Here is a 23453-nt window from a genome sequence, read left to right as displayed (position 1 = left end):
CTACCTCTGCAGCAATGGAATTATGAGTGGGTGCCATCACCTACTGCATCCAGCTTTTACATGGATGCCATGGATCCTGATTTGGGTCCTCATGCTTGTGTGGCAAGCACTTTCCCAACAGGGACATCTCTACCAGTCAAGGAACATTTTAAAGGGAGAAGCATGGATTTTTAACAAGTGTGAAAAAGGTAGGGGCTGGAGAGATAGCACGGTGGTTAAGAGCATGGGTTACTGTTACAAAGGACTCAGGTTCAATTCCCAGCACAAACATGGCCACTTGCAACAGTTTGTAACTCCATTCTCAGGGGATCCAATGCCCTTTTCCGTCCTATGCAGACAAAATTCCCACAGCCATAAAAATAAATTTAAAAATAATAAATAAAGCCCATCTGGTAATGCACATTTTTAACCCTCCCCAACCAGCACTGGATGAAGAGCAGGTCAATCTCTGTAAGTTCAAAGCCAGACTGAATGTCAGAGTTAGCCACAGCTACATAGTGAGATCCCACCAGAAGAGGAGGAGGAAAGAGAGCAAGTTAAAAACAAGTTCAGCTCTACAACAGCATACTTGGAAATTCTAGAAATGGCCAATTTTAAGAAAATGGGCAATTACCATATTTGAATCTGGAACAGAAAAAATTCTAATTGACTAAAAAGAAAGACAAAAATCTAAAACGGGTTCTGGATGTGGATAATGCAATGATTAATTCTCTCAAATCCAAATATTAGAGCATTTGCACCCTAACAGACAGTGGCTGAGAGCCCACATACAGTGAAATGTTTCTCCCAAACCTATGAGGAGGACTGTAAAATAGAAAACGATAGGCCTTGCTCTTAAGAACATAAGTGTAAAGACCAAAAAATAAAAGTACACCAAACTCAAAATCAAATCACATACAGGTAGAAATTACCCAGAAATTGCAGATTTGACTTCACATAAAAATCAAGCAATCTGGCACACATGATCCAAACAGAAGGAATCAAGAATCCCCAGGTATATGAAAAAATAAAGTTTACAACTTTCAATATCAATTTTGGATGTTTCATCTTATTAATGTAATAAAAATGAAAGGATAATTATTTAAAGAATGAACAGTATCTATCCTAAAATTTTAGCCAGCAATATAGTCACTGGTAAAGTACATGAAGCACTCCCCAGTAAAGCCACCAAAAGCAGGCTGGTAACTAGTCCTATCGCTCTAGCCAGTGAGATGAAACATGGAAGAGGGCCAGCTACTGCACAGGGCAAAGGCACCCCCATCAGCACCAGTTGGCCCTGCCAGACAGAAACCCAGAAAGATCATTATTAAAGGAATCAACGGTGTGCCGTCAATACGTACAATCAATATGACCTGTTACAGCATAAAAAATTAAAGAGCTCCCCATTTCTCCATAATTAGATAAATAAATAATGGAGAATCATAGGCTACAATAATAGCAACAAAGTATAAAAAACTAAAAAAAAAAATCATTATAAATACAAGGGCTCCGTAAAATCAAAATTTCAAAAGATTACAAAAACAGGAGGATTGGGGAAAATGGAGAAGTAGGCTGAGCTCCTAGGAGACTGAATATAGGACAAATATTGTTCTCAAGTAGGCTTGATTAGACTGAGCTTAAAATGACAGCACTGTAAATGAGTATACACAACTAGGTGGCACTACGCTGAATATGCTACACTCAGCATTTCATTTAATCACACAAACAAACAAAGTAACCAGGACCCACTGAGATGAAATGTGTGTGTGCAGTGAATGAATGGCAACTAGAGAAGTCGGAGAGAAGAGGCAGGATGTTGAAGGCCAGGAACTTTAGACACAAAAGTAAAAACACTATCAGAAATTAGAATACATAGTAACCTTTAATCAAAATTATAGGGTACTGTGAACAGGAAAAGTAGATTAATATATTGAAATAATTAACACAGAAAGAGAAATACATACATTATATATAATTTTTTAATCATTAACCCAAGAGAGGATTTCCATTTGTTTTGTATGTTAGTGTCCTTAGAACACTAGATAATGTAAAACTTATATTGTAAGAACTTAATAAATCCAAAACAATTAATAAAATAATTAATATGATTAACTAGTCCTTAAGATTTTGGTAGTCAAAGGAGGGCTTAATCAAAATTAAGGCTGTAGCGACTGGATTAACATTTTTTGAAAAAAAAAAAAAAAAGTAAATTCAACTTACCTCCAACTTTTACTTCCGTGGGTAACTGAGCTATAAGGAATGAACTATTAAGGAAAATATCAATGAAAATCTACCTCAAAACAAAGTGAAAGGCAGATGATATGAACATCCCACACAGGAATGCCATCTCTAGTGCATGTCTTAACTAGCAGGCAAAACCAAAATCTCAGTAGAAAAAAAAATGGGAAAGAGTATTAGACCACAGGGGTTAGAGAGTCATCCTCACAAGCAATCAAAAAGAACTAGATTAAATTTCTTCTCAGCAATATGATGATATGACTGACCAACACAGCCTTTAAGTCACTCAGACCTTTTGCCCCAGTAACATTTCTTTTGTAGAAATCCATCACCAACTTGATGGTTACATAATGAAAACACATTTAAACCAAAAGTTTACAAAGCTTTGTGACAACATTTATATAAGCAAAGTAAATGATTGTGATCCCTTTTGTTTCTGTTGTTGTTGATGATGATGATGTTTTTCCTTTCCTTTTTTTTTTTCTCCCTCTCTGTGCTGGGAATTGAACCAAGAGCCAAAGCATGTCAAGCAGCAGGTTCACCAAGAGCTGCAACTTCAGCCCCTCCTGATGCTTTACAGCATAAGTTTTCCAAACACAAGTCAATGGTTATCCAACTAATACACTCAAAGAAAAATAGGGGCTTTTGATTAATGCCCACCTAATAAGTCAGAAGCTTGGATATGGTAGGAAAACATTAATTCACTCTTAAATTTTTCTTTAAATGGTTCTAATGGTATTTAATAATAATTACTTAAGAATATCTTCTATAGTATACTATTTTGAGTATAGAAGATAGGTAAATCTTTGTTTCACTTTTTATTTTTGAGATTCTAATATAATTACAATATTTTTTCCTTTCCTCTCTCAAAACTCTCCCATATATATCTGCTGCTTGCCTTCAAATTAATGGCCTCTTTTTTACTAATCGTTTTTATTGCATATATAACTTATATACATATATGTTCCTAAATATAACCTGATCAATACACATAACGTTACTTGTTTGTATTTTTCCAGGACTAACCCCTTGGCTCTAGACTCCCAGCTCCCACCCCCAGCTTTCCTGTCACCTAGAACTGAGGGCACTTGGGCTTTTTACCATCCACTCTGGCATGTGCATTGATATCGTTCTTGTTCAACTCATTTTTAGGCAGTCATGTTGGTGAGACTTCATGTAGCAAGTGTCTTTACCTGCTGGATGTAGCTTCTGGTATTACTGGGAGATACAATCTCACAACAAACTCCATGGTTATTTGGCTCTTACAGTCTTTCTGCCCCTCTCCCACAATGTTCCCTGAGCCTTAGGTGCAGGAATATTTTGTAGATATTTCCAATGGGACTAGGCCCACAACCCTGCATTTTGATTGATTGTGGTTTTCTGTAGTGGTCTCCACCCGTTGCAAAAAGAAGGTTCCTTAATGAGGGGTGGTGACTACACTTATCTGTGGGTATAAGGACAAATGTTAATAGACTGTATTGAAGGCTTAGTCTGGTTAGTAAACTAGTGGAAGTAGATTCTTCTCCAATAACCATGAGTCACTAGTAGTGAGTAGTTAACTAGGTTTCCAATATGGTATCCCTCTTTTTTGAGCAGGCTTAAGTCCAATTAAAGAGCTGTTGGTTACCACCAAGGTATGCATGCCACTGCTGCACCCTCAGGGTTATCATGTTATGCATGTTGTTGATATGGGTCACTGGTGTCATAGCTAGGTACAACTGTTTTGATAAACATACATGCATGACTGAAATCCATTACACTCTTTTATAGAAGTCTTCTATGAAATTTACTCTTTTTTTTTAGACATTGCTTGGTATCAACTCCCATCACTGAGATTTCACGACAATCTTCTTCACAATGTCATGTGGAAAGGAAAACAACACTTAAGCTTACTTCCCACCTCTTAATTCCCATTATTTATTTTATGCTGTTGCTAGTGATCTATCTATGGTTCTGCAATGAATTAAAGCTGCTAATACAATTTATCATCCACAATATAACCTATTTAAAAACTTTAAAAGTCTAAACTAATGCACTGTCTTTCCCATCGGACCAGCTCAAAGAATTCCATATTATTTATTCTTTTAGTTGGTGTTACCTTTTACTTAATACAGAACACCCACTTTCACCCAGTACTCTTATTTATTACAAACACTTTCACCTTGCCTAGGTAAAAATAAGCCCTTTTTTTCCTGTAGCTCTCTTTAGAACAGTAGTTCTCAACTGTGGCTGCACACTGAATTCACTCGGGAAGCCTAAAGATGACTACCTTCTCAACCCCTGAGACTAATTTAATTAGTCTGCAGTATCACCTGGATAATAGGATTTTTCTTAAAGCTCTCCAGGTGATTATAATATGCAGCCAAAGATGAGAATTATACATTTTCCTTAAGGAGATAATATATAAATCTTTAACCAATATACAGTAGCTATAAGAAAAATGTTAATGATTTTGGACAACTCAGCCATTTGATACTTGACTGGTCTTCACTCTAAAGAATATATCACCTGTGCCACCAATGTGCCTATGATTTGCAATCATAAGATCTTTCCCTTATAATTACAATACCATGAGAATATAATATCTTAATATTTCTCACTGGGGAAAAAAGTCTCAATCAATTGTAATTCATATAAAAAATGTACAAGAATTTGAGTGGCCTGCCTCAAAGTGTGATTTTTCCTTTCAGAATTTCCATATTTCATAACCTGGGAGTCATCTTCCTCAACTTTTAATTTTCATTTTTATTTATTTAGTTTGGGTGGCGTGGAGATATGCACACAAATGTGCACACATGTGTAGAGATCCAAGGACAACCTGCAAGAGTCACTTGTGTCCCAGGGATTTAACTCAGGTTGTCAGGCTTAGTGACAGGTGTCTTTACTTGCTGAGCTATCCAGAGGGTCCAGCCTTCTCAATTTTCTTTTGAAATACTTTAATGACCTTATAGTAAAACTTGGCTGTTTATTTTCTGAGAGAACAAATAAATGAAGCTCTTAAAACAAACAAACAAAAGAAACAGAAGAGGTCAAATGCAATCACCATACTTTATTTCACTTTACAAGCAGTCTTCAAATATCAAAATAAAGGGTAACTATATTTTTGAAAGAAAGGGACTCCGATATCACTTAATCCATTTCAGTTCTCATTAGCACAACTCATTCTACCAAATTAAGTGCTGCTGCTGGGGCACCCAGACACCCTGTGGAGGGTTAGATGAATCAGTGAAAGCAATAAGCATTTTTCTCTGCGATACCATTTCAAGTCCAGCCTGTGGTTTTCCTTTAATGTGTGGTTTCCAACTGGCTCCCTAGAGGACAAGGTATTCCCTCTTATTAAAAGCAGCACACAGTGAAACCCATTCCTTTGGTATTTGCCCCACACTGTACTAACACCAAATGAGCACAAAGGCTGAATGATGCAGGATCTTTTAGAACAGTACCGGGTCTACTGGAAACTACAGGCAAAAGAGCAAGCCAGATTGCCGGGGTTCACTGCTGCTTTCTTGTCCCTCGGGTTTGATAATGGCATTGAGAAGGTTTCTTTGAAGTCATTGGTTCTGTGTCAATAGAGATTTCCATTTTCAGAGATGTCTTCAGAAGGACACCTATAGGTCTCAAAAAATGTTTAAGGGTACAAGTTCCACAGAAAACTAGAAGATCTTTATACTTTCCTTGTATAGTATCTTTCCTCCAGTCCAGATCTCACTAATTCTTTGAGGCATAAACTAAATCTGAGACTTGCACATATCCAACATTTACTAGATTCTATATGCCATGCACTATATATGCAAAGTATACAATATGAATATCTATAGTATCAGGCCACAGTTGCACCTCAAACCCCAAAAGTAAGGCAACACATCACGCAGGCAACATGGTGCCAAGCAAAAGAAAGATGCCCTCTCGGCACTTCCAAACCTATTATTCATTTCTAACAAAGCCGACTTTCCTGGGCCTGTTATCAGAGGACTGAAAATAAATAAATACAGAAAGGACAACTGTTTCCAAAGGAGATAAAAGTGGTCATTTTTGCATATGTTGAATATACCTATCTGAAGAGCATGGAACTAAAGGTGCTTCAGGTTTGGGATTTTGGAAAATTTGCATACATATTACATCGTATCTTGGGGATGGGACTCAAGCATAAAATGTATTCATGCTTTCTGCTCACCTTATATACATAGCCCAATAGCAATTGCTGACAACCTTTTTAGATTGTAACTATGACTTGTCAAATGAAACAAGATATGAAAGGATCTACTTGTAGACACTAAAAAAGTTTAAGATTTCTGAGCATTTAGGCTTCTGGATTATCAGATTATGGATATTTTCCCTAAACTACAAAATTCAAGTGAAAGAAAAGCAAATATCCATTGCATATTATCTCACACAATATTGTATTCCCACAATGCAGTCCTGCAAATCAGTTTTATCTAAGAAATTTCTGCAGCTTATTTTTTACATATTTCTCTAACTTTGAACTATCAAGGATTACACAAAATGATGAGAAATGAGTATATGAAAAAGGCTTATTTCATAAAATGCATTATGCATCATTTCAATGGCAATGCAAATAGAAATGCATGAGCATCAACATAGGAACCATGCAAAAAGTTATTGGGTAAAACTTTCATCCTTTAAATTCCCCTTTCCTTATTTCTAGTTCAAATAAGAGTTGGCTGTTTTCTCAACATGTTATAGTCAATAATAAAAACAAAAATAACAGAGAAATTGCTGAGTACAAACTTCCAGTTCCTGCTTAATCCAAACTATCGGCTCTTTAAATCATGTTCACAGTAAGCAGATATGAATACAGACTTACAGTGGAAACACATCTGTGCATAGACTTCTGTGCTCACCAACGTGTGCTTGTCTGAGTCCCCCCAGTTTTTAACCTCTAAGGACCCCATGTGTTACTTTTCCCTGTAGGTTCTCAACGTTTGCTAAACATCTGACAGGTAAAGACTTTATTACACATAACTGATTTGCTTGAGGATTTTTTTGTTTTGTTTTGTTTTGTTTGCTTTGTTGACTGTTTTTCTAGTTATATAACACTGATCTCTCCTTCAATCATCTACAATTACCCAATGGTCATGATTATTGATAGTTCTACAATGGAACAAATGCAATCAAGGCAATAAACACAAGGGGGTGTCAAGGGGTGTTTACTGCTGAAACCATTTTATGGTGGCCGTTTGCCACCACACACGCCTATCATGCACATAGCCCTGCATATGTCCACTGAGGCAGCGGGACCACCTGGTACAGTGCTCTGTCACAGAAGTTAACCCAAATCTACTCCCAGGATTTTCTGTAAAAGCACCAGTAGTCATGGCAAGGCCTGAAAAGCAATGACTGTTACTCCTCTGTGTTGAAGTGTGTCAGTCAAAACCACAGCAAGCGTATTTTCACTGAGCTGAGTTTACTACTATTTAATATCCTCAAATAGTTCATGGAGCCAACCTCTTACTGGTTCTGTTGGACATTTCTGCCTAGTGAAAACAGGGGGGAAACCAAACAAACCCTGTGGCTCAGCTCTGGTTCATCAAAGCCAAATAGCCCTACCAGTGAGAGGTTTTGACTACAAACCTGTGTCGTGGACTCCAGGGTAAGGTTCTCATCACTGTGATTAATTTTCTTCAGTTACAGAATGAGAACCCTTTCAGATCTTTCTGAATTCTCTGAGTTCAGAGATTTCTGATACTCTGAGTTCTCAAAGTTGGGAGAAGTGAGCAAGCAGTAAAAAACCCTTTTCCTGCCTGCCTAAATAGGAAGATACAGAATAAAACATACAATGGATTAGTGACTGTGCAATCATCATGTTACTACTTTTATAAAACCCAACCGTATAATTCAAGACTTAAAGTAAGTTTTGGCATTAATTGTTGGCTTGTGCATCAAATTCACATGAACACAGTTAAATTCCCATTTTATTTTTCCTAGGAGGAAACCTGCCTGCCAAGAATTGTTCCAGCTCCCTTAAGCAAGCAGCATGTCTTAAAAAAAAAAAAAAAAAGAAAAGAAAAGAAAAAGAAAAAGAAAAAAAAGAAAGTGGAGGTCCTTCTGAATTAGATAAATGTTTAGGTTGTTACAGGATCTCCCTATTTAAAATATAAATCACTAAAGTTTATCTGATTATGCCTGAAGTTCTCAATATTTAAAAAACAAAAACAAAAAGTCTAACCATTCCAAATAATTCTGCATAGAATATACGCAGTGCTTTTCTGCTTTCATGAAGTTGGGTTTATTTTGATAATGTCTGAGTAACATTACATCAACAGTTTCCTCAGTAGCACTGTGTGAGTACACCTGTTTGCCAATTCAAATAATTGCTGGAGAAACATTCTATTTAAACAGGAAGAGCCAAGAGAGCTGCATTATTTGAACAACCAAGGGAGAGTCCCCTTCCTTAACAAACTGCAACAAGTATTCACAGTAGAAATGAGCCAGTAGTAAATGACTTTTCACAAAAGGAGCCTAAGGGAAACTATTCCAAATACAAATTGCCTCTTGATTTTTACCAGATAATAATTTGTACACAGTAACACACTAAAGCTAAGCTAAATGTAATGTGAAAGGTGAAACTAGACACTGGGTGATGCTCATATGCTTTGTATGGAGTCCTACCACGACATAAATATAAAACCTACGCTTAATTTAAGGATGACTACGGAGGTTGGCACTCGCAGAACCTACACAAATAATTCAGACTCCACACAAGCACCACATGAGGACATAACGGCCTCATGTAGGGGAGGAGAAGCAGGTTCACCACACTCTGCAAGGCATTCACTCTTCACCTGGGAATGGCAGCTCTTATCATGCCAAGTGGCTTGGTACTAGAAAATGCTTCTCTGACCTACTTCTCTCCACCACATGAGGAGACTGCGTAGAGCTGGTTAGATCTCTATCAATACAAGGTTCTGTGAACTCCCTGGAGTGCTGGGCTACCTGAAGGCTTCTGTGATTGGCCTTTAGCAAGTAAAGGAATGCACTCAAGAGAATGACGGTCCCAGAACAGCTCATTTGGTTCTGACTTCTCAAAAGTGGAGAGAACACTTAAGATCTCTCCTCCTGGAAAATTTTAAAAAAGCAATATTGTATTGTTAATGTCTGGCAAATTCACAGTTGTCCACCTATCTCCAAACTCAATGAGCTGCATCCAGTAACTACGCACAGCTTTTAACATGCCAAGTAGACTTCAACGAAAACCAAAGATTGGACAAATGTGGATAGGAGGGTTGTGGTCGGGGTATGATGGGAAGTGATAGGAAACTGCCTCCTCTGGACTACAGTGTTATTGTAAAAGTCAATTCAAAAGGTTCTAAAAGAAAGACCTCACATGCTGCAGTTACTATTTCAAGAAAGTAATAAAGGACTGTATATGTAGTTATGCTTTCTGCAAGCTCTGGTATCGCTGGGTCCCCACGCCATGTCACAAGCTAAGGGGACTGTGTACACATTTATCCAAGGACGGCGATTTAAGTTGTTCCCTTTCTGTATGGTACAGAACATCAGACTCCTAGGGTCCTCTTTTAAAACTAACCATGGTAGACATTTCATCTGACAGAGCTTCCTTAAATGTTTAGACAAGGAGCCATGAGCACAGCATTTGCACTAGTCCATCTGTCATCACCACTGGACTTCACTAAGCCTGCCATGGTCTGGAATTACTTACCCATAGTCACTCTGGGTGCGTATCTTCCTCAGTGTTTGAGTGCTATGCCCTGACTGTTTGGCAGCACAGGAAACTTAACAATTAACTTTGCTTTTAATTCACCAAAGAACATGTCTAGTCCTTTGCCCAAGTGGAGAATTCTCTGTAATGGAAAAGTGTCCATGATCCACCAGCTTTACCTAGCTACACGCTCTCACTCTATTCTAAGGACAGAGCCCCGCTCCACACACCCCACCGGCAGCCCAAATTAAAGTTGTTGGGAGTTGCATTCTAACCCCGTCCCAACCTAACCTGCCCAGGTGCAATTACTGCAGGGCCTGCACAGTGGGGTCAGCCGTTCCATCCACGTCTTGCGGATGGTGAGGTGAAGCTGACGGATCCTGCCAGCTCAGGCCAGCTCTGACCAGCTCCCGCTGAGGTGAAAGACCTAAGCGCTCCAAACCTGCCCTCGACACCCCTCAAAGACTGACTAAAATAGTGTCCAGCCCCTCGCAGAAAGGTGAAGGCAGGTGCCCCAGAGCTCTCCCCAGGAGGAAACCCCGGGGGGCAGAAGTGGCCGCGGGAGGCTCCCGGTCCCGCCACTCACCTTCTGCTGCCTCCGGGCCATGTCGGTGGGCTGCTTGGCATTGAAGGGGTACGCGATGCACCTCACAACGAAGACGTACAGCTGCAGGCGGATGCGCCGCTCCTGCTCCTCGTCCAGCTGCCGCTCGGGCTCATCTCGTCCCTCGCTGAGCACCGAGGGGCTCGGGCTCACGGGTCTAGCCGCTCCGCCGCCGCCGCCTCCGGAGCGCCCCGGTGCGTCCCGCCGCCCTTCCCGAGCCGCGGCCGGCGGCGCTCGCTGGGAGCCGCCCGGCGCCACCAGCACCTCGCGGCTCTCCTCCTCCAGCCCCTCGTCCGACTCCTCCTCGCTGGAAGACGGGTCGAGCATGGTGCTAGCCGGGGCCCCTGGGCTCCTCGCCGAGCGAAGCTGTCCCCGCGGGTCCGCGGGAGCCTGGGTCCGCGCGCGGCGGCCGCAGAACGAAAGGGAAAGTGGCCCGGGCTTTCCGGACACGTCGAGTTCGGCGCCCGAGTGTTTGCCGCGGCCAGGACGCGGGGCGGGCGAGCGGAGCCGCGGGAGGCGAGAGGCGGAGTTAGCGCGGGGGCGCTCGGGGCGCCCGGGGACCGCTCGCCCAGCCTCCGGTCCGCCAGCCCGCGCTCGCCCCCAGCCCCGCCGCCGCCGCCGACCCCCTGCAGCCCGCGCAGGTGAGGAACCTGTGGCGCCTCCAGAGCAACACGTGGAATGGAATGTCGAGGAGCGGCCGCGGGGCCGCGGAGTGCGCGTGCGCGCGCCGCCGCGGCCGCCACCGCCTGGGCCAGCCGGGTGTGCCTGGTGCCCCGGAGCGCGCAGTTTGCTAGGAACCGGGGGTGGGGGTGGGGGGTGCAGAGCCCAGACGACCCCCGGTCACGGAACAGCGGTCGTCCTGCGGGCTTCCCGTGGAGGTGCTGCTGGGATAGGGGCAGGGAACGCAGTCCTTTAGTAAGAAGGGAGGGACAGAGGTCCGGGACCCAATCCTGATGCCTTTCGTGAAACTCAGTGCTGAAAAGTGCGTCCCTGCCCTTCACCTCGAAGTATTCTTACCAAGAGACTTGAAAAAAGTATCTTGCCCTTCTCCGCTGCGGTGGGACACTGCAAGAAGTCCACATTGTAAGCGTCATACACAGCACATGCATTAAAGAAAAGTTGAAGGGGTGGGTGTCTTTTAAACTGGTATATATTCTTGTTTCTTGCAAACCCATGAGCAAGTTAAATTTTATATTTGCAAAATGATACTATGATTCAGAACAAACACAGCTCAGCTGTTTCCCTCGTTGAGAGAGAATTGACCCAAAACAGGGTGTATTGGTTGGACAGACATTCAACAAACATCTGAGAGCCGGCCAGGTGTCCAGCTGTGTTATCTTGTGGCACAGACACATGCTAGGGCACACCCCACACAGCCGCTCTCTTTGCTGGCCTCAAGTGGGCATCTCATAGCTGCACCTGAAGCCTGTATAATCAATCTGTGCAGATTTCTCAATTCCAAAACTGCCTAACAGTTTTGTTGTTGCTGCTGCTGTTGTTGTTTTTGTCATTCTGTAACTTCTGTCCTGAGCCCAGAGGAAGCAATATGCAAAACAGGCATTCAACACAAGGTGCAGTGGCCACTCTGGCCAGAAAGTTGCAGATCTCAGGGGAAGTAACACAGGACAAATTAAGCAGCCAGCTTTAAATTTCTCTGTCCTGTGGCCAAGTAGCAGTTTGGGGTTTTCCCTGCCATTTGGTAGTTAGATACACAAAGACAGACTTCCTTCTGCATCTAGAGATGTTCTCTGTCAGAGAGAAAAAAGAAGGCTTTTACTTCTAGGGAGCCTTCTCTATTTGTTAATCCTTAAGTGGCCCTTTAGTAATAGAAGATCTTTACCAAAGACCTGCCTGCTAGCTGATGACTGATGCTAACAAAAAATATAGCTTAAAAGTGATGTATTTAAAAACTTTTGTTTGGGACAAGGTAGACAATTAGTGGAAATCTTAAACATTTTATTTAGGGCCTGACCTTGTGCAGTTTGCAAAACTCTGTGAGGCTATTTATCTAATGCCATTACCAAAGTAGCCCCCTAAGGCAGGTAGGTGACAGTGTTCTGATGATCTCCCTTTGTACCAGATTTTGCTCTAAATTCTCCATGCATTATCTCAGTTATTTATCTTTACCTCTATAGTAAAACTATGGAACCTGAGGCTCCCGCACTAGCAACTGATAGAATAAGGACTGAACACAGGCTTTTATTTCCAGTGGTGGTCTTTTCTACTGTAATTTCTCTTGATCATAGAACAGTATATTAAAATGTGGTGTTTATTAAACTGGGGATGCAATTCTTGAGGACGTAAGAGTACAACTTCAATATAGCCATTCCTTCCTTTGCTTTCTAGTCAAAGTATATACTTCAATTTTATTAATTACTAATACTTCTTGGTTTGACAGCTTATTATTTTCTTTCCATTTGATGCCATAGCTTATTTCTTCTTATTAAAAATATTAGAAGTCAAAGATCTCCAAGCTATGGAGATGCCACAGGAAAACTTGTAATATTTTAAAAAAGCCATCCATGAAGATAAAAGGCATAATTTAAATATTCAAAAAGGAAAGAAAGAAGGGTAACAGAACAAATAAAGGAGTAGAGGGGTACACATATCAATTCATAGGGTGTAAAACAGGGGACAGGTAGAATCTAGATATAGGCAGTTACATGTTAGGATTTGGGACATAAGTAAAATCTGGAGATAGATTTTGTGGTGGTTTGAAAGAGAATGACCCCCATGGGCTCATACATTTGAATGCTTAGTCCCCAGTTGGTGGAACTATTTGAGAAGGATGAGGAAGTGTGCCACTGGGGGTGGGCATTGAAGTTTCAAAGCCCATTCCCTACATATCTCTCTGTGTCCCCTGCTTACGGATCAGGATGTCAGCTCCCAGCTGCTGCTTGTAACACGAATGTTAAAAGGTTTTATTAATAATAAAAAAAAAGAGCCTGATATTGAGGTGAATGCTGAAAGATATAGAGACAAAGACACAACCACATTTTACCTCTTGAACTCCTCAGCCCAAAAAACCTCAACCAATAAGCCTCTAGCTGAAAAATCTTACTCAGCTGAAAAGGCTTTAGTTCCTGTCTCCTTACACCTTATATACCTTTCTCCACCCACCACATCACCTCCTTTTTAGTGCTGGAATTAAAGGCATGTGACTTCCCAAGCAAAGGCATGAGATCTCAAGTACTGGGATTAAAGGTGTGTGCCACCATGGCCTAACTGTTTCTCTCCTATACTGGATCAATCTCAAGTAGTCAGGATGGCTTTGAACTCACAGAGATCCAGACAGATCTCTGCCTCCTGAATGCTAGGATTAAAGGTGTGTGTGCCACCACTGCCTGTCTTCTATATTTAACTTAGTGACTTGTTCTGTCCTCAGATCTTCAGGCAAATTTTATTTGGGTACACAATATATCACCACAGCTGCTCCTGTGCCATGCCTGTCTGCCTACCTACAGCCATGCTCCCTACCATGATGGCCATGGCAGATCACCCTCTGAACTGTAAGTCCCCAATAAACTCTTTCTTCTATAAGTTACCTTGGTCATGGTCTCTCTTCACAGCAATAGAAAAATAACTAAGACAGATAAATAGTTACATGTTGGTGCTTTAGTTGATATTTTGAGAAACCACAAAGGTAGGGTGAGGCATTGCAGCTTCATTGGCAGTTAGTCTGTGTTTGGGAGGCATGCCCTTGGTTTCCAGGGAAGGAAGTAAAGAATGTTTACCTGAGAAAATAAATAACTAAATCAACAAATTGCATAAAAATGGGTGGATACATGGCTGAGGGAAGCAAGCATATTCCTATTTTTGCTTTCAGTCTAACTGCTATCATATTACAATTGGCAAAATTCAAACAAAGCTCAGGTGACAGACTCCTGGTGGTGGAGCTCTGGGCAGGTGGCAAGCCTGCCTGACTAGCCACCTGAGTAGACTGTGACCAGAGGCTCCTGGTGTTTGGACCCACACTGACGATAGCACGGATGCGGCCAGATTCTGTTAGCACATCCTAGATTGGTTCTTCCTACCAATACTACAAAAACATCTGGAAGAGCTCAAGACTTCAATCCCTTTAACTTGCAATCATTCCCTTTGTTTCTGCTGGGCAGAGTGTCTTCTTCCTTCTTCCCATCTGTATGGTCTGGTGTTGAACATTACAGCAAACTTCCCCTGGACTATGCCTAAATATCCATTCTGAATGCATAAGAAGTAAGAAAGAGAGAGCAGAGGAAGTTCTGAGTGAGTGAAGACCCTAGTGATTGTGGTGTTAACATGGGCACAGCCATGTCAAAGACCCTAGTGCCTCAGCCTCAGGAGAGTGACAAAGCCTTCCCCGGATGAAGTTCTAAGGTATGGCAGTCTTCCTTGTGTCCATGTGTGGATGCTGATAGTGTGTGCAGAATATGTCTACTGTAGCTTTGCTCCCCCGCCCCATCCCAGGATGTTTACAGCCTGAAGACTGCTTTCCTACAGAGACTGCTCTTGTCTCCTTCATCTTGTTGCATACCATAAACCCTGCTTCCTTGTCTAGTTCTATGCAATAACACCCTCAACCCTATTCAATGGTGTGCAATAAATATATTCAGCTGCCAGGGCACTACAACCTCTCCATCAGAAAGCCCAGGTAATCAGATCCCAAGATTTCTGTGTAACTGTGTTTGTCTTTTCTTCTCACCCCTAGTCACAATTACAAGATTCAAGTCATACAGGGGCTTGGCAGGACAAGATGTTGGTGAAAAAGTACTTGGCTAAACCTGGGTTTGATCTCTAGTACCACATTAAGTCAAGAATAATGGTGCATGACTATAATGCCAGCACTCCAAAGATGGAGGCTTACAAGTTCAAGACCACATTTGTCTACACAGGGAGCTTGAAGCCAATATGGGCTACACAAGACCTTGTCTATATAAATAAGTAAATAAGTAGTTTTATTTTTTTAAGTGTTAATATCAAGTAATGTGGGGGCACTGAAACCAGAAATAAGCTACCGTGAGAAGATAACTAAAGAAAACGTCTAGGAGAGAGGATGAGTGCTCAAATTTAAGAGGCAAGGAGAAGGAAAGCTTACAAGGCAACAAAAGATGATCATCAAGTTAATAAAGCAACACAATATTCCCCCCCCCAAAAAAAAATCAAAGAGCATGTGTTTTTCTAGCATGGAGATTTCAGACTGAGTAAAAAAAAAAAAAAAGACTTAAAAGCAGAGGGGATGCTATTTGGGAAAAGAAACAGGACCGGTGGGACAGGATAAAAAAGCAGATAAAGTGATGGGAAGTGAATTAGATGACAGAGTATGATTTACCTGTAGGAGAACATCGTGATGAGACCCATTGTAATGTACAAAGAATCTACACTAATTGAACTGGCAAAGAGAGACACAGAGAAATCGATGGACCACTTAGGAGGCACTCAAGAACAGGAGGACCACGGATAGAATACACATCCCAGAACAGAGTAAGTCCGTTAATAGTAGATACTGAAATATGGACTTTCAGAAGACTAGTAAAATTGGAGAACCATCAACTCTTTGAGTGTTTTATGTTGCATATCAGAGAAATTGTAGACATAGTTACAAATGTAAACTACTAAGTCCAGACCAGGAAATCATCAGCATGTGGGTGGTAGTTGAAGTCACAGATGTGAACGATAAGGTCCAGCAGGAATGAGTTCAGGAAATGAGGGCTGAAGATGTCCTCTACTTAAGGAATGGTTTGGGGGGTGGGGGGGAGAAAAGGAAACCAAATTAGTTACTATTCAATATAAGTAAATGTAATGCTAATAATTTTAATTAAATTTTTCTACTTTTTCTTGTAATTGAGTTCTTTTCATATTCCCCCTAACATATTACCTTCTTGGGTCAATATTATGCTATTTGATGCTCTGAATAATTGATGACATGGTGCACAACATAAAGCTATGATTGGTTTGCGCCATTTCACAAATGCATGTAATATACTTGGGTTATTTGGTGATTTATTTTTACTTTGGTAAAGGTGAGCATAAAAACAAATTGAAGTTATACAGCTTTTTAATGAAACACCTCAAATGCTAAGGAAAGATGGATGAACAGTAATAAAACATAAAATGTGTTTTGGCAATGATATTTAAATAGGTATGTGATCTGAATACCTGTAGGTAGGCAGTTCTATGCTGAACTGACTGGTACTTGACATGAAAGGAAAGATTTAACTCTTTCAGTCACAGATTAAAAAAAAAAAATCTTTCCTTGAATAGAACATGTACTATTCTGAGGACAATCAATTTAGCCCCTAAGAAGATAATACATATGGAACAGATATGAGAACAGAACAAATAATTATGTTATCTGTGGTGTTAGAGAAAAATTATCAAAATTTTCTTAAGCATTTTGGAAATGAATGTTTTATTGTGTTATGTCATGTAACTGGAATTAAAATTATTTTGCAGCAAAAAGCAATATTTTTCATGTTGAATCGAAGATCCATTTTGTAATATTTATAAGAAAACTGTCAGAGTACAACCCAACTAATAAAGAGCACACATTTTCAAAGGTAAAATGAAAATTATCAATATTTTTGACACTTTGAGGTGACCATTTATGAGGCTACAATCCTCCTGAAAGATTCATTTCAATCTTAATATTCTTCTTTCTTCCCTCCAGTTAGAATTTGCGTTCTAGAAGAAATTGTTCAGAGGCCCAACAATTTGCAGATAATTGTTGAAAATATGTACAAATGATTAGCATAAATGAACTGCCAGTGAGCAACACATGCCTAATGACACACACACACACACACACACACACACACACACACACACACAGAAAAGTTAGAAGATTAACATAAGGGAAAATACTTGAAAGACTATCTCATATATAAAATCTAGTATTTTGCAGCTATTAGTGTCACTTTCTTACTAGCTTTAATTTCAGATATAGAACTAGACAAACAACTAAAGTTACAAAGAATTATATAATATTTTGTTGGGTTTTACACAGCTCAGATTTTATATCCCTGGATAGTTAGCCTTCAAACAACCTGACCAACTCACAAATGTTCATTGTGACATTTTATTATGATTTTAGAAGTTTTATAATTATTTCTGGAGGCATTATACTAGCGATTGATAGCAGTTTGGTTGGTGTCTAATTTTTCCATGCTATGAGAAATTTGAAAGAACCAAACAAGAGTGAATTGGACTGTAAAATGCAGGAAGGAATAAAGAGGTAGAAACACACTGTGCTGAGCAGCTAAAACTGTCCTGAGGAGAGATCACATTAGTTGGAGATACGTACATGTGTATAATCATGGTTTCTAGGGAAACTGATACTAACTTCTGAGACTCATACTTTAAATGTTAGAATACCTTTGTGCCATGTAAGATTTTCATGACAATGGATAAAGTCCAGAAAGTATGCTCCAAAATGGACAAAGCAATAAGAAGACAGAATCTATTTTTTCCCTCCAGCTTTCGCGTTTTTTTTTTTTTTTTGGACTTATATTGACTTTGTTGTTAAATGCATTTTCTGCCAGTCAATAGCATGTATTGAGTGCCTATTTTATATTAAGCACTACGATAGGACACTGTAAAGAGAAGATTGCATTGATTGACTAGGAACTCAAGCAAGTCTCACTTGTAAGATGAGAATTCTACTATGATAAACAACTTGCAATATGTCAACAATAGTTCTCAAGAAAATAACTACAGTGGAGAATTTTCCCCAGAAATTGTTGTTAAATGGTATCAAATGGGAAAATGGAGATGCTTGGTTATTAAATATATATTTACTCTATTCTGTAGCATTTATTGTTAAACTCAATTTCAGGATACATTTTCACTCTTAAGAGTTAATAATGACCCCAACTATTTTTTCTTTTTTTTTGTTTATATGGATTTTTTATTAATTTTCAATATTGCTCATATTAGAAAAGAAAACAATAAAAGCAATTGCTTTGGTTACTTTTTTATTTTTGTGATAAGACAGCACAAGTAAGGCAACTTAGAAAAGAAAGTGTTTAATATAGAGATTATGATTTCAGAGGGTGAGCCATAATGGGGAGCATGTATGGTGGCCAGAACAGCTGAGAGCTAACATCTTCTTCTACAAGCATGAGTCAGAGAGAGCAATCTGGGAATGGCATGTGCTTTTGAAACCTTGAAGAAGTGACACCTTCCTACAACAAGGCCACACCTTTTAATCCTCCTCAAATACTTCTACCAACTTGGGACTGAGTATCCAAACATGGGAGCCTATGGGAGCCATTCCCATTCAAGCCACCACAGTAACCAACTTCTGTATACCATAAGTTGCATACTTCTATTTAAAATACTATATTTACAAGATAGGTTTCATGAAAAGAGTGGGATTATTTTACACACTACAGAGTCCTTAATATCATCTGGAATCTCATGTCAGTTTCTCAGTTCATGTGTTACTATACATTATTTTGGTTCAAATGGATTAAAAACCATGCCTCCCATAAATATTTGGCTTAAAGTTACTATTTAATAGCTTTTCAATTTTGTTCTTGCTAGAGGAAGGATGTCTCTGTACCATCCCCAGTGTTCGTTCTCTCTCTCTCTCTCTCTCTCTCTCTCTCTCTCTCTCTCTCTCTCTCTCTCTCTCTCCTCTCTCTCCTTCATTTGTGCTTACAGTTCAAGATGTGAGCTCTCTGCTTCCTGTTTCTGCTGTCATGCTTGTTGCATGTCACCATCTTCTGCTCTGCCGTCATAAATTTTATCCCTGTGGAACCATAAACCAAAATAAACTCTCTTCCTAAAGTTGCCTTGGTCAAGGTGTTTTATCACAGCAACAAAAAGTTAACAAATAAAGTGTGAATATTCTTTTTTGATATTGCACCAATACTCAGCATGTAGTAGTTTAAGTTTAGATGTGATTAAACTATATCAATACATTTTTCTTAATATATGCTACTTAACAATTTATCATTGTATCTTCTACTTTAGATGGATCATTTTTGTATACATGATTTTATAACAACATCCATGTGCCATTTGGAAATTTTTTTGTTTGTTGTAACATAGATCTTCCAAATGGTGATAATGCGCTATATAGCATCAAAAATTCCATTTGTCACTAACTACCAACCTCAAAAGGAGGATGTTTAAGTGCTTATATTAGTTATTCTGCTGTTGCTGTGATAAGACACTGTGATCAAAAACATCTACAAAAGCAAGATATTCTTTGATTCTATGGTTTCAGAGGAAGAGTCCATAATGGCAGGGAAACATGGGAACAGACAACTGGAACAGGAAGCTGAGAGATCACATCTCCAAACACAAACACAAATAAAAGAGGGAGAACAGGAAAAGGAGGAGCAGGCAAGGCTATGAACTCCCAAAGGCTGTCACTTGTGATGGACTTGACTCAGCAAGGCTGCACCACCTCTTCAAACAGTACCACCAACTGAGGACCAAGGTTCGAATACCAGAGCCTATGAAGGACATTTCTCATTCAAACCACCACAGTACTGGAGAACTGTCAAACTCGGTAGAAGATGAAAGTTTTACAAGACTGGAGCTTACTACCCTTGAAATACTGCCAGTGCTTTTGCTAAATGGCAGCTTACTGTGTTCACTCCCGGGGAAATGTCGGCTGGAACTCAGAGCTGTCATCGGTGTGTCAGTTCTCTCAAATAAAACCCAAACTCCGGGGCTGGAGAGATGGTTCAGCTGCTGAAGTGCTCGCAGCACAAACGTGGGGACCCAAGTTCAATCCTGCGCGCACGTGTAAAACACCAGGCCTAAGAGCAGACCCTTGTAATCCCATGGCTCTAGAGACAGACACAGCAGTTTAGCCAGGAGCTAGCATGTTGGCACATCTGGTTGAGTGAGTGAACTCCAGGTTCCGCACATATTATGCTGCACTGAATAGACATATATAGTAGCTTCTGTTATACTTAGATATTCAGAATCTAAAATGTTTTCTTCCATAGTGTAAACATTCAGACATCTAATTTTTCATTAACTTTTATTCAATCTGATCTTCAAAAAACATTGTGTTAAATTAGCAAGACTGTTCTATAATATTGATAAATAAAATTAATATTTACATAAAAATAATTCTGTATTTTATATAGTTAAAACTATAATTTTTGAACTATGTTTGAAATTTATGTTATAAATCTAAAATTTATTAAATTTCTTACATTAAACTAGAAAAGGCCTGATGACATCAAAGAAATGAAAACAAAATTGTGTTCATGATATGATTAATAACTTTTCAATCATGTTTTTATTAGTGTGCATATCTTAAAAAAATCACATGGCTGTGCTCAGAAAGTTCAAAGATTCATCTTAATTGTCTTTAAAACAATCTGGAATCCCCTAGGAAGGTAATTGCAATGAAGGGTTTTCTAGATTAAGTTGACCTCTGGGCATGCGTGTGGGGGATTCCTTGATTACATGAACTGAGGTAGGAAGACCAGCCTAGTGTGAGTGGCACCATCTCACACTCAGGAGTTCCTTCTACAAAAGCAAGTTGAGCACTAGCGTATATCCGTTCATTTCTCTCTCCTGACTGCAGGCTTGATGTAACCAGCTGCTCCAAACCCCCACGGCAGTGATTTCCTCACAGTGATGGACTGTCCTCCGAACTGTGAACTAAAATCAAACCTTCCCTCCTCTGCCCATGTTCAGCTATTTTGTCACAGCAGCAGGAAAACAAGCCAAGACAGGAGCAAACAAATTCCTATTTGAAACACAATTTAGAAATTTAGAACAAAGAATGTACATATATAGAACTTGGGTCCTAATGAGGTTTTTAGAGCCCATACAGTGCTGTGAGGGAAAAGACAATTTTTTCTGCATTGTTCCTTTGTGCTCACTATCACAGTTTCACATTTTACTTTTAGGCAAGTGACATAAAGATAACTTGCATAACATAAACCTATGAAAAGCCATTTTGATGTGTCTTCTTTATAATGTATTTGTTGGGGGAAATAGTGGCTGGAAACCAAATAGAAGAATACATGTATATGTGTCCGTTTATGTATGAGACTCTTGTGGTTGTGATGTGCTTCTGGAGAGAAGACTATGTATAATTGAGGAGTGAGAAGGATTAAGATGGAGGAGAGAGAGAAAGAGAGAGGAAAGAGACTATGTGCATCAAAGTTACAGTCTGCATCACAAGAAGATGGTATATGCCTTTTTCACTCCTCAGAAGTATGAACAAATATGAATAAATAAATGTCAAAAATACTATTTAAAACTCTCCTCTAGGGAGCTTTAGAAATCCAGAAACCCCAAATTTCATACAAACTGAATTATACCCATGGACTTTATCTAAGGAAAGAATTCAAAATTTGTATCGCAGAATACAAGACACCCCAAAGCTAAGAATCACTGTATCTAGGGAATTGATTTTAATTAGAGTTGTAAACATGCCTCAGGTCCATATTTGATAACTAGAATAAACTAAGGATTAATGGCCTAAGCCATATATAAGTAGATAGTCCTTAATAATTCACTAGGGAGTTCTATTCACCATTTTCCCTATAACATCCTTAAGCTGGTTATGTGATTTACATTAAAATAACAAGAAAGACTATTAGGAAACATTTATCCGTAAATGTCTATACTTAAATTAATTAAATACTAGATAAGTATAAGGAGACTTTATCATTGATCACACAGTTTTTGCAGATAATTGAATAGTTTTATGGTCACATCTCAATTTCTTAGCACTTCTTTAGTTCTCTTCTACCTTTACAGCATTCTAGAAAGGTGACAGCCAGTAATGTCCCAGTGTCCTTTTGAGACTGACGTTATTGTAGGCCAATAACTGCATAAATTTATCAATCTGTATTGTAATCAGCATTGTTTATTTCACTTGTTAATATAATGCTTAATTTTGCAAGAGGAAAATAATTTTTATTTCTATGTATGCCTAAACATACCAGAGCAGCAGAATGACATGTATATATGGCAAGTACACACAAACACAAGCACATGCACATGCATTACTCACTACATCATTTTACCTCACAACACCAAGGGGGCTCCTAACCTTCTACTAACACCAATCCTTTTCTATTCCCAAACACAATATGTTCTTTAGATTTCCAAATTTTACAAATATAGAAATATCCATAAGATGGTGCTGTATCTTTAATTTAATTTGGTCAGATTCTTGAGTACTGAAATACATCTGTTACAAATAAGGTTAAAAGCTTGGGTTAGACTTTCTCCCTTAATAAAAGTCTTACGCTGTGTAGCTGACAATGTAAAGAAAATCAAAATCTTTAAAGCAGCTTCTCACATATCATATAATTGCTTAAGTATCTTTGTTCCAGATCTAGCTGCGAACAATACATTAAAAAGTAATCGAAATTCTCATTTCAACTGGCATTTTCTGAACTGTAGGCACTGTGCACATACCACATTAAACAAGGGAAATGCTTGAATTGTATACAGTATTAATTTCTACCAAGGTCAATAGTAGTCTCTAAATGCTCTTTGAAATACCCAGTTTGACTGGGAATTAGAAATGACATTGTATGCAAATTATTTCTTTCAAATGTTGAAGACTTCTATAAGAATTAATTCAATAAAATGCAATAGCTAGTAAAATTATTTTTTCGATGAAGGAAATATGATTTAATATGCTAACTGTATAGGCTGATATAGTGTGATTCCATCATAAATAATATTGAATTTCTAATTTCATTAGTCCAAACATATTTCATAAGTAGAATATTTTAAATGGCTGTTACTCTATAATTTTTAAGATAAATACTTTTATGTCAAAGGAATAAAAAGCTTTTGTCAAGAGGTGACAGGGGAAGTTTGTTCATAAAAGAAAAAATTAGGGGTCATGACAGACAATGACAGCCACAGAGACATATCCAAAGTGAGAACCTAGTCCCATCAATAAATACATGGAAATCTCAAATCAGTCATTTACTATTGTGAGGCATATTTAACTTCATGTTTCTTATTTCCATT

General features: G+C 39.2%; 2 protein-coding genes across 11 annotated transcripts in view; one reads left to right on the top strand and one right to left on the bottom strand.

The window, feature by feature from the left end:
- Cadps2 (calcium dependent secretion activator 2) overlaps positions 1-10974 on the bottom strand; it is a 544863-nt gene extending 533889 nt beyond the window's left edge. For all 10 annotated transcript variants that reach the window (XM_016006862.3, XM_016006864.3, XM_076566153.1 and 7 more), the window contains exon 1: positions 10485-10974. In XM_016006862.3, coding sequence (XP_015862348.3) covers positions 10485-10829 — 345 coding nt within the window. In that variant the 5' untranslated portion in view covers positions 10830-10974. The remainder of the gene's footprint in view (positions 1-10484) is intronic.
- LOC143272115 (uncharacterized) lies at positions 10828-14792 on the top strand. The gene is made up of 3 exons (XM_076565950.1): positions 10828-11143; positions 13888-14011; positions 14618-14792. The coding sequence occupies exons 1-3, from the start codon at positions 10828-10830 to the stop codon at positions 14691-14693; spliced, it is 516 nt and encodes a 171-aa protein (XP_076422065.1). The 3' UTR covers positions 14694-14792.
- The last annotated feature ends 8661 nt before the right edge of the window (positions 14793-23453 follow it).

This window comes from Peromyscus maniculatus, chromosome 3 (assembly GCF_049852395.1).
Source record: "Peromyscus maniculatus bairdii isolate BWxNUB_F1_BW_parent chromosome 3, HU_Pman_BW_mat_3.1, whole genome shotgun sequence".
Lineage (NCBI taxonomy): Eukaryota > Metazoa > Chordata > Mammalia > Rodentia > Cricetidae > Peromyscus > Peromyscus maniculatus.
This window is presented reverse-complemented; position numbering and strand designations above follow the sequence as displayed.